The following is a 12579-nucleotide window of genomic DNA, read 5'->3' on the forward strand; positions in this document are numbered from 1 at the left end:
TTGTTTGAGTTATATCATGTTTTTAATACAGATATTAACATTATGACACTCATGGAAATAGAGATAGTGAAGCCCTTATAATCTTTTAATATAAGTTCATAATTGCATGCCACAAATTTAAAGTAACTGCCCATTTAACTCAAAATATGAAAAATATATTAGGTGAAAACTTATATTAATTTCACAAATCAGTATCCTTTCTCTTTGTTTAATAGTTTCAAAAGGTAAATTGGATATGAATGACTTTAAGCTGAACAGCAGAAAGAACTGGGAGCGAGGAAGAAAATTGAGAAATAATAAGAGTAAAACTTCAAAAGCTTTTTTATGCATGTAAAAGAAATGTTTTGGTAGAAGTTACAGAGAGATAATCTATAAAACTGAACACTATCAAAATGTGCTACTTAGTATTTTATAGCAAGAACAAATTTGATTCAGTATTCCATTTTGTTTCCTAAGCAGTCACTTATACTGTTTTAAAAAAAATTCCCCTTAAATTATCATTTATATCTTATTAATCTTGGTTATACAGAGATGGGTATAGACAATTTTAGCCAGCAGGCACTAATTGTGTCCCTCCTAGTAAAAACCTTGCCATTCTATTTGTTACTCTTGTTCAGCTTTAAATGGTACTAGGGATTTTTTGCGGTGAGTGAGTGATGTGTGTGTGTGTGTGTGTGTGTGTGTGTGTGTGTGTGTGTGTGTATGTGTGTGTGTGTTTATATTAAGATTCCTCCATTTCTCCCTCTCTGTGCTGCTGTAGCCAAGCCAGACAGCCTATTGAGAAGCAGCAAACCATCTGTTAATGGATTTGAAGTTCTGAATTATACTTGAGTGTGTAGAGGCACTCGTGCTTAGCCAGAAACATTCATTTGAATTAAGCTATAAATGCTGTATAAAAAAGAGCCATACATTTAACGTAGGTTCATGAATACATTTAAGAGAGGGCAATTGCACTCTAAACTTTTATTGCTGCAAAACCCAGTATTTTTGGTGTTCTCTGATCATTTGGGGGTTTTATAGCAGGATTGAAGCTTTAAACCATGAACTAGGGGGAGACAATGCCTGTGTTAAACCTTTTGCCGTAGAATTTCATTGCTGAATTGCTGATAGAACAGAACAGAAGCTCTATGGAGTGATGGGGTTCCCTCCCCTCCCCCCCTTTTTTAATGCAAGAGATGTTTAAACCAGTCAAAAGGAAAACTCAATAAATAATTTTATGGCATTGGGCCAGATCTCCTAGTTCATGCCCTTTGATTATTTTCTTTAGTTGATATCTTGTCTTCTCTGGAATAATCTATTAATTTTTTATGGCAGGAGAAACAGCCCTGCATAGAGCTTGCATAAATAACCAAGTGGAGAAATTGATTCTTCTTCTCTCTTTGCCAGGAATAGACATCAATGTTAAAGGTAAGTTTTAAATCTTTATGGTCTAATCTAGTGTCTTAATATTTGTGATATTAAATAGTTTTATGTCACATTAAGAAAAATTATTTAAGTAAATTTACCTAAGATATCTTTAAAATATTGCCATTCATAGATTGATTTATAGCTAATGGTATAGGAACATTTTTTGGTGTCCATATTTTGGTAATATCCCAACATTAATATATTAAAATTGTTTTTATTTGTTTCATTTTTCTTAAAAGTAGAAATATGATTACACCCTTGGCATTTTAATCAAAGCATTCTTTTTGTAGATGAAGTATCTAGAAAGTCACACTGATGAGAGAAGTAGAACATCAATACTTTACTACCAAAAGTCCTACTTCTGCTGTTTTAAAACTTGCCTTGATTTCTAATTTAGACAATGCTGGCTGGACGCCTTTGCATGAAGCCTGTAACTATGGCAACACAGTGTGTGTCCAGGAAATTTTGCAACGTTGTCCAGAGGTAGATCTGCTCACTCAAGTGGACGGGGTGACTCCTTTGCATGATGCACTGTCAAACGGACATGTAGAAATTGGCAAGCTGCTACTACAGCATGGGGGTGAGTGCATTTATGCTAAACGGGTTTTGATAAATTATCCAATTTTTTGATGAATCCCTCAGAGGTAGATAGCATTTTATATTTAAAATCTGTAAGAAAAGATGCCTTTATTTCATATCCATGAAAAAGTAAGGATAAAAAGTCTCTCAGAATATAAGCACCTTTTTTTGTTAGTAGGGATAAAAGCCTTTTTATAATATATATATATATTTATTTATTAAACTTGTTTACCTTCATTTAGAGGAGTGTATTTTTGAATTGGGTGTGTTATTTTTAAATATTAATCTTTCTACTTCAAGTGTGTAATGTCTTTGTGAACCAATCGTTTCTGAAAGCTTAATGATAAATAGATATAAATGTTTAATTGTGATTACTTGGATTTTTTTCATTCTTGTTTCATTTCCTGTATATAATTCAATTAATCTTATTTTTATGAGTCATTTCTTTACAGACTATAAAAAGGATATCCCAGAATATTTTTCTTCATTCACATTTCATAGTCAATTAAGTTAAAGTAGGAGGATTTTCAAATGGTAATAACAGTTGTGGCAGGGGTTTTGTGAAGGAAATAACTTGAACTGAAATATTTATCTGTTTTTTCTGCTAATTTTTGATCTTTGCTTTCAGCAAGCCCCCTCCTTATCAGTGACATTCTTATATCTGAACTGAATAATATAAATTTTACATCAAAATATTCAAAACTGATTTGTGTTTTAAAAAGAAAACTATTGACTAGCTTTTAATATAGAAATTATTTGCTTTTATTTGTATTGGTTTTAACTTGGAATTTAACCTGATCTTACCTTGTCATTAAAGCATTTGATTCCACAGGAAAATAAGAAGCATATTTTCTTTACATGTCTTTTTACTATATATGCATCTAAGAAAGACTGTATAGCGTGGTAGTTTAAGACATTTGGTTATATATAGTCTTCTCCTGCCCCCTAAAGGCCTTAGTGTGTCTGTTTTACTGACATCATTTCTTAGTCAATATATTTTTCAGTTCTTCTACCTTATTTTTTAGTATTATATGCTTATCCATACCGTAAGTTCTACCTCCTAAGTGTTTTATTTTTCTACTCAACCATGTATCTGACATTTAAACTAATATTTGGTTTTGCTTCAAATGGTCTATAAATGATGTAAGAGCCATTGTTGTGTTAAGTTCAGCTCTTCAGTAGAGTACGGCATTATACCAACCAATGTGAATTTTGCTAGGGCCCTTAGTGGAGAATAGGAAATGTGTGTGTTTCTCATCCTAGAAGAGGAAATCTACTTGTGTTTGTATTTATCAAGGTCCCTTAGCAATTGTACAGACTTGTTTTTGCCTTTGTCATATTCTGGGTTTGGACTTGTCAAATGGTTTGACACTATCATCTTAGTAACTGCATTATCTCTTCATTATGAGTCACTCAGTCTTGAGAGTAGTAATTTTAAGAATTTATTTACATCTCTAAAACTTTTACTTACTTTTGGTACCTTGTGTCTATAATTTTATTTTATTTATTTATTTTTTTGAGACAGAGTCTCACTCTGTTGCCCGGGCTAGAGTGAGTGCCGTGGCGTCAGCCTAGCTCACAGCAACCTCAGACTCCTGGGCTCAAGCAATCCTACTGCCTCAGCCTCCCAAGCAGCTGGGACTACAGGCATGCGCCACCACGCCCGGCTAATTTTTTCCATATATTTTTAGTTGTCCAGATAATTTCTTTCTATTTTTAGTAGAGACGGGGTCTCACTCTTGCTCAGGCTGATCTCGAACTCCTGACCTTGAGCGATCCACCCGCCTCGGCCTCCCAGAGTGCTAGGATTACAGGCATGAGCCACCGCGCCCGGCCTATTTTATTTTTTTAATAGGAGTAACTTGGAGTATATTTCATATTTTTGAGATGTCAGCACAATGGAAAGGAACCCTAATTTTGATTTAGAATTCTTTTTTCCATAAATTACACACTAATCATATATTGTCAATGGTTGATCTTTTATATTAAATATATTTTATATCTAGGCCACTATATGTCTGATCAGAGTCGTCATTAAGAGTTTTAGCAGTTATATTCTGTTCTCGTTCTCTGACAAAATGATCTATGTTATAATAGTAAGACCTTCTAATTATGTCTGCTAGTACTAAAACCTTTATGTCCTCTGTAACATTTTTATGACCAGGTACATAAATAGTTACAAGATTTGACTGATGAAGGCACAAAGTACTTCTGTATTTTGCTTTGTGACCAAATACTGAGTCATTATTGTTTTGCCCCTCCCACATCATCCTTTAGTACCTAGGGGATAAACTCTATCTGCAGTACTTTCTAAGTAGTTAGGTAGGTTTAACTAGGACAGATGGATGGGTCTTATTCAGTGGAATTAACATGTAACTTTTGTAAATCAGTTACCTGTACTAAAAATTGAACATAGCAAGGGTAAAATGGAAAATGTGTTCTCTGTCTATACAAGGTTTTGTAGTCTTTGCACTGCCAGAATCACTTATCAGCAATGGAAGGGGCATTGCTTTTTCCTCTTAGTGATATTATAAGACACCTTTAAGATGCTCACACAGAGTTTAAGATGAATATATTTTGTTAATTTTTTCTGAAAACACTGAAATTCCTATTTTAAGATGCCAATTGATCAAGTTTTATAAATGCTTTTTTAAATTTATAGTTATATAATTTATTTAACTAAGTAAGGCATGTACTTTTAGGCAAACCTTATTAGGCAGTTGACTACAATTTTGTTTTTTTTTAAATGTACCTTTATAAGTCAATATATAGCCAGCCACTTACGTCAACATGAATTCATGAAGAATATGATTGTAAACAGAGATAAACAGAGCTCTGGATGCTTTGGGAAAAAAGAGAGAAGAAAACAGCTGTTAAGGTGCCAAAATAAAAATGTTTTACTCTTAACATTTTGCATTTTCTTTTTCACAGGCCCAGTGCTTTTACAACAGAGGACCTCTAAAGGGGAATTGCCCTTGGATTATGTGGTGTCACCTCAAATCAAGGAAGAACTATTTGCTATTACAAAAATAGAAGATACAGTGGAAAACTTTCATACACAAGCAGAGAAACATTTTCATCACCAGCAACTTGAATTTCGTTCATTTTTACTTAGTAGGATGCTGCTAAATTTTTGTTCAATTTTTGATTTATCTTCAGAGTTCATTTTAGCTTTCAAAGGGATAACTCATCTAAATGAACTGCTTATGGCTTGTAAAAGTTATAAAGAAACCACTAGTGCTCATACTGACTGGTTATTGGATCTTTATGCTAGAAATATAAAGACATTGCAGAAGCTCCCAAATGTTCTTAAGGAACTGCCTGAGAATTTGAAAGTATGTCCTGGAGTACACACTGAGGCCTTATTGGTAACACTGGAAATGTTGTGTCGATCAGTCACAGAGTTTTCATGATGGTGCTAAAAAGTATGGATCAACTTACTAAACCTGTTCAACTTGTATTGTCACTTATTATGGACTTCATAGTTTATTGACAAATTTTAATTTATTTATTGACAGACTTGGCAGCCTTGCTGAATTTTAAAAGCACTTTTAAAAGAACTGCAAAACTGTAGTATCAACCTCTGACTTTTTCCAGTGTGTAAAATTTGACTCGAGTAAAAATAGTTTTGTTTAGTATATACTAGCTTCATTGATCTTTTTTTGTTCTGAAAGTGATATTATTTATCCATCGTACATGTAAAAAATTAATTTAAATATTTTTTCAAATCAAAGTGTAATCCCTTTATTTTTTGGTGTTCTAGGTCTTAGAATCATGACAAGGATACTCACACAAATGTGTACCTATAAACATGTAGCTCCCTATTTCTTCTCTATAGGATGTTGGGCTAAAATATGCATTTTAGTTTTGTGTTTCTAAAATAAACATTTCTAAGATTTACAATAATTAATATTCTTTTGGTTTCTAAATGCAGTGAATATGCAAACTCTGACAACTCAATCCCTTGATCTGTTTTGTTTTAGTAGTTCATGTATAAGGTGTATTATTGCTCCATGTAACCAATATTGTGTAAGTGAAAACATTCTGCTGCATAAGTTTTATTAAATATTAAGATTATAAGTGGCATCTAAGTAATAGATTTGAGATTATTTAAAATCATAATGTGCAGTATGAATTTACAGAGTAGTAATGTTTCAATTTGCAGTTTTTTCCTAATAGCAGTTTATATTAAAACTAAAAGAAAGGGTATGGATAATAACCACTTTTGAAATTGAAGTTGCTTCACTAGTGGGAATAAGTTACATTGTGATACAGCTGGAAAGGAAATATTAAAACTTCCATTTAGTTTTTATATAACTAAAGCAATGACTTTACAGCAATTACTCTGCTAAAGAAGCACACTTCACTTTTATCTTTTTAACAAGATACAAATGCTCAATTATATTACTGGGCTTATAATGTAAATTGAAAACTACATTAATATAAAAAACATTTTCAAATAAGTAATTTTTTACACACACTGTAAGAAATATTGTTTCTATTTTGTCTTCAAATTTGACATTATGCAAATTCCTTATTATTTACTTAATCTGCCAAAGTATCAGAACATGACATAGCAGAAACTATCTAAGGGTAGTTTAAAAAAGCTCAATCAGGAGTAAAGTGCTTCTCCTGGGTGATGAATAAGAACATTTTTATTCCAAGGAGTACCACTTTACTTCGTTTGTAAAGCCATCTGGGATCATGTTTGCTTAGTAAACTAATATAACCTTATAAACATAGGTTTTGACATCAGACACAGTTTCAAATCCTTCTCTAGTTTCTTAATAACTAAATTACAAAGCAAATTCTTTTCTGAGCTTTGGTTTTCTTACATGTAAAATGGAAAAAACACTAAATATCTTTGTCATGATAGAATTAAGTTAGCCTATCACATTATATGATACTTAATATTATTTCCTTTCCAATGCTTAACCTCTTCTTTTGGTTATAATGAATCATTTAAGCAAAAGACAAGATAGTAACCGCTTAAGTTGGCAGTAATTCTAAATTAATGTAATCAACATCATGAGTTAGGATTGTGCACTGTTAAGAAAAAGTTTTCTGAATTAGTTCATAAGAAATATTTGTTTAGTTGCATTTAACGTTAATATTTCATAATTGACTTCTGTCTGCTTGCTCCTACAAGCGGTAATGATATGAAGTGTGAAACACTCAAATACCATTGAGGTTTCTGCCTTCAAGAAAGTATTGTTGCAGTTTTCAGTAAGTCCAATGTAGCAAACATGGGTTACTATGTTCTGGGCCTAGTTAACAATACCAGTAAGTAAGTATGAATTTAAACTTGCAATGAAAAACCTCTTTTCCAGTATTATTTCTTTTATTTTATTTTAGGCAACCTAATTGTTGCCTTATATCTATCATAGAGGTATAGGAAGAAGAAATTCCAAATAAATAAAATTTATTTTATAGTCTGAGCCCGAGCTTTTCAGTTGGAGACTTTTCAAAGTTGTAGTTAAGACAAGGCTGAGTAATCCTGTTCTTCATTGTACTCTGCCAGATATCATAGTTCCATGGAATTGTTAATAATAATTAAAAGTCTATAGAAACCCTTATTATAATAAATAAAGCCTTGAAAGGAGATTTCTGAGCAGTTAAGATTCAGCTTTTCCCTATGCAATGTTACTGGCAGTTTTTTGGAAAGGAACTTTTTGAAGTTAGCTTTCTGGGTTCATTTTTAATTTCACTATACAGAATAAAGTGGTTCAAGTGTATACATTTTCTGTCATTTTATTCTAAGATGGTCAGAAAAATATCATAAAAGTCAAATGTGATATTAATCATTGTTTTGAATTCAGTATTTCTTGAACATCTGCTGTAAACCAGGTGGTATGTTTGACAGGGGCTGATTATACAAGAAAAGAGGTCACAGTCTGGGAAGGTAAACTAGGCTTAAATATTGTGAGTGTTATTGTCTTTTATGTATGCTGTTGAAAAAAAATTTCAGTTTTGTATGTTTCTAAAATTTGAAGTAATAATTAGTGGTTTTAAACATGAATATTCAAGAGTTTGGTACTTTATTCCTTTCCTCAGTATTATTTTAGCAATTTTATTTTAAAGTGGATAGAATGTGGGGTGTAATTTTGCAGCCTTAATGAACCAGTACACATTCTTAGGCAAACACAAATGCATAATACTAGGATACTTTACATAAACTTCGGAAAATATTTGCTACTTTTGTTTATGCTGTTATAAAAGTTAAATGAATACCTTCACATGAAAAAAATTATTGGTAGAGTGTGCAATCCTTATGCCTTTTATACACCTTTCCAGTTAAGTGATGAACTTGATGAGAGCCTGTCACTGTTGCTTCTTAATCAGCAGGAAGGGGTCATTTTTGAGTGACATGAGGCACTCTTCCCCTCAGGCATTTATCACGTAGCTTTCACGCCAATTGCACCTTATGCTGATGTGGAGCTTGCAAAACTCGGAATGGTAATTGTTTTTATAACAAATGTGGATTGAGTTAGAAAGGTCAATGATGGAATTATTGGAATTAGACTGTGCCTGGTGATGTCAAAAACAGGAGACATGGAATAGTTAACTAGTTCTTTTAAATCAAATCATGTTATCAAAAAATTCACCTTGTAGGTTGGAATGATTTGTGGTAGGAGGATATATTTTGGTGGTTATTTGTTCTGATATAGATTTAGAGATTAATAGGCTATAAGTTAATTAGAAAAGATTGCAGTATTATTTTGCTTGTTTCTCAGCATATATTTTCGAGGTAATGCAGATCCTACTCAAAGACCTTTTCAAAGGAAACAAACATTTCACAAGATTTTAGGATCATTGATCATCAAATGTTTAAAAAGGGTTTGCCCTCTTATAGTAAATGCTAATCTTACAGAGCATCTAAAAAAAGTTTAATTCATGCTTTCCAGTTTGTGAAAACACCAAGCAACATAGACCCATACACTTCTTGGTTTCTTGAGCCCTATGAATTTATGTGAATTGTTGGAGGGGAAAAAGCATTCTATTAATTTGTTTAAAAAAGAGACTTGTTTCATTTACCAAGTACAAATCCAAATGATTAGCTTTTTTTAAGAGAAGAATCTGCTGTTTGGGAGTACTTTTGTGTTATAATCCATTTCCAATATTTTGTATAGTTAATTCTTTACTCATGAGTCTTTTTTTTTAGTGTAAGTATATAGTTTTGATCATAAATACACTGGTTTTTAAAAAAAAAAAAACTCAGTACAATCCTTAGCACTAGATACAAGTGATTTTTTAGAATGTTGTCTTTTTGCTATTGAAGAGATACACCTATACTTCCTCCCCTTTTTAAACAGAAGTATAGTGAACTCTTTCCTAGGTTTTTAAACTACTTGCTGAATTCAGATCCAACAGTATTAAGTTAGCAAAGTTTTTAGTGATCAGTTATCATGAAAACAATATTCCTAATAAAGTAAACATATAAATTATATGTAATATATTATAACATACAGTATTAGCCTTAACATAGACCCTAAATGCCCTTATTCAAGCATCTATAAATAGCCATCCTAAATTAGAATTAAAACATTTCCTCCAAATGTTTTGTTTTTGTATCATGGTCCCTAAATCTTTTTAGAACGTTGAACCTAGACTTGGTAGATCTTATCCTCTTCCCAAAGTGCCTAAGTTGGATCAAGATATAATGGATGTTAAACAAGAATAGAGAATGGCTCACTACTTTGGAATATATGATTTAGTTCTACCAAAGAAGAAGGTTGAAAAGAAATGTGTAGCACTTCCAGAAGGTACGTTGCACAGAACTGCAAATCTAAAATCCAGCTTTGAATTTACACTTATCATGCTATCATTTGTCTTGATAGTAGATGAACCAAAATTACCACTGCTTCTCTATTCTGTCCCAAAGTGAAATAAATAGTCATGTTGAAAAAAAAATCATTGATCTTAAAGTGGTGACAGATAGAACTTAGTTTGTTGTTAGTGACTTCTCAGAGGTTAGGTGAGCAATGGTTTATGTCATGACGCTTGATAAATTTTTCTAATGACCAGAATAGTTTGATTTATAATAGTTTTTTGTTTTCTAAGGAATATATTATATATCTTGAGTATCTGACTTCATCCTAAAAATGAATTTTTCTACTTTGCATTGTTTCTCTTTGACAACTAGAGACCAAATTATTGAGCAGTAAGTAAAATTTAGTAAAATTAAAATGTGTCTTAAAGAACTTACCATGAAAACTTAAAAGCAGAATTTTAAAGATGAAAACTGGGGAAAGAGATGAAGGGGAAAAAATGGCTAGGAATCACTGTGGTTGAAAGGAATCAAGAGATTAAGATTTCGAGGTATAGTTTAATATATTGATTGAAGTCAGTGAAGGTGTAAAGAAGAAGGCAAATAGACAAATATTAGGAATAAAATGTGTCTTTGGAAATTTTGAATAATATTCAATAAACTAAACCAAGGGTCTAGATAATTTTTTTGTAGAAGATTATTTTAGTTGAAATTCAATCAAAAAGAAGAAAATTCTAGGGTTTTTGGTTTTTGTTTGTTTGTCTTGTTTGTTTGAGACAGGGTCTCACTCTGTTGCCTGGGCTAGAGTGCAGTGGCATCATCATAGCTGACTGCAACCTCAAACTCCTGGGTGCCTGGCTCATTTTTTTATTTTTTTGTAGAGGTGGGGTCTCCCTTTTGCTTAGGCTGGTCTCTAACTCCTAGCCTCAAGTGATCCCCCTGCCTTGGCCTTCCAAAGTGCCAGGATTACAGGTTTGAGCCACCAAACCCAACCAAAATTTCAATTTTAATAGTATCATCAGAAACAGCTTTTTTTTAAAAATAATTGACGTGTAATTGTACGTGTTTATGAGGTACAGTGGGATGTCTCAGTACATGTGTTCATTGTTTAATGATCAAATTAGTTAGCATATCCATCACCTCAAACCTTTATCATTTCTTTGTGGTGATAACTTCCAAGATCTTCTTTTCTAGCAGTCTTGAATTATACAGTATATTATTAGCTGTAGTCACCCACCAGGTAATAGAACATCAGAACTTATTCTTCCTATCTAACTAACTTTACACCCATTAACCAACCTCTCCCCATCTTCCTTTCTCCCCTCCCCTTCCCAGCTTCCAGTAACCACCATTCTCTCTACTTCTATGAGATCACTCTTCCTAGATTCCACATATACATAAAATCATGTGGCATTTGTCTTTCTGTGAGAAACAACTTGTGTTGACTGGTAATACTCAGACCTTTCCTCAAAGTTAGGCAAATCTAGATGTCTCATTTATTTTCCTGTCGTTGGAGTTCTTTTGTAATACCAAAATAATGTTAACTTCATACTCAGTCATGTTATTGGTGGAAGTGGACTTCAGGAGATGTTAAAAGCCATTTATTAAAGTGGTTGAACGCATTCCCTAAATACCATTTTTAACTAATTTTAGTTTCTTTTTAAAAATGGGATTAGAAATTATTTTCTCAGCTGGGCATGGTGGTGCATGCCTGCAGTCCAAGCTACTCAGGAGGCTAAGGCAGGAGTTTGAGACCAGCCTGGGCGACATAGGAAGATCCCATCTCTTAAAAAATACATACATTTTTTTTCTATAAATTAGATTACATAGGGAAAAAGATTGTAAATAAATACATGGCTGATATTGATTATGTTTACGTGACAGAATTCTGGATATTTCTTTTTCACCAAGTTTGTAATGATTTATGTCTGTTTATAATGCCAGTAACCAATTTATTTTGAAAGTAATGCTCCTGATCTAAGTAAGAATAAGTTTGAAATTTTTCTGAAGTTGTCTTATTTAAATTGACATATATTGGATTTTTAAAGGATAACTTATAGTTTTACTAGATGCCATTTTTCTTTAATGTAGAATATAACTAAAAATATAACTAATATCATTCAATACAGATCTCAAATATTACACTATACTATATGCCCTTTTTTGAAAGTGAATCTTGTGTCGCTTTACTGGTATGCTTCTCTAGTCTTCATTTTAGCCACTTCAAAGTGGAGCCTCACCATGTTGGGGTAGGGATGGGGGGGCATTACTCTTTAGTAGCATTCTTAAATTGCTAAAGATTAAACTTTGTCCTGTGGTTATTACTATGTGGAGTCATGATAACTTATCTTTCTGCTTTTAGAAGTATTCATGGAACCTGAAGAATTACTTGTTTTCTGATGGGTCTTTTCAAATTCAACACAGAAAAGCAGAGAGAAACTGTTAAGATTAAATGATAGCTACGTTTATCAAAGGTTTTAACTTAAATGCCTTTAAAAGGAGTTTACCACTGTGTTATTAAGAATTCTTCTATCATTTATCTGGAAAAAATTCATTTTATAATATAACTTATTAGTTGCAACATTAATGCAGGTACAGTCACCTGCTGTTGAGTGAGAGAAATTTGAGTGAGAGTGTCTTGCCACCGTTCTCAAGAACATATTATTTTGCACCTATTCTGTGAAGACCAGAAAAATGGCTTCTTGTACTGTTTTAAGTAGTACAACTCAAAACACAATATTTTTACAATTGCCTTATGTAAGTACACTGGATACCAACATTGTAACTATAGTATACCAGAGAGAATCAATCGATCTATTTTTGGG

At 32.4% G+C, this 12579-nt stretch overlaps 1 protein-coding gene across 1 annotated transcript in view; it reads left to right on the top strand.

The window, feature by feature from the left end:
* Positions 1-5762, top strand: part of ANKRD32 (ankyrin repeat domain 32) — a 59366-nt gene extending 53604 nt beyond the window's left edge. The window contains exons 19-21 of the mRNA XM_012644775.1: positions 1315-1407; positions 1805-1987; positions 4918-5762. Coding sequence (XP_012500229.1) covers positions 1315-1407; positions 1805-1987; positions 4918-5399 — 758 coding nt within the window. The 3' untranslated portion in view covers positions 5400-5762. The remainder of the gene's footprint in view (positions 1-1314; positions 1408-1804; positions 1988-4917) is intronic.
* The last annotated feature ends 6817 nt before the right edge of the window (positions 5763-12579 follow it).

This window comes from Propithecus coquereli, unplaced genomic scaffold (assembly GCF_000956105.1).
Source record: "Propithecus coquereli isolate 6110/MARCELLA unplaced genomic scaffold, Pcoq_1.0 Scaffold22, whole genome shotgun sequence".
Taxonomy (NCBI): domain Eukaryota; kingdom Metazoa; phylum Chordata; class Mammalia; order Primates; family Indriidae; genus Propithecus; species Propithecus coquereli.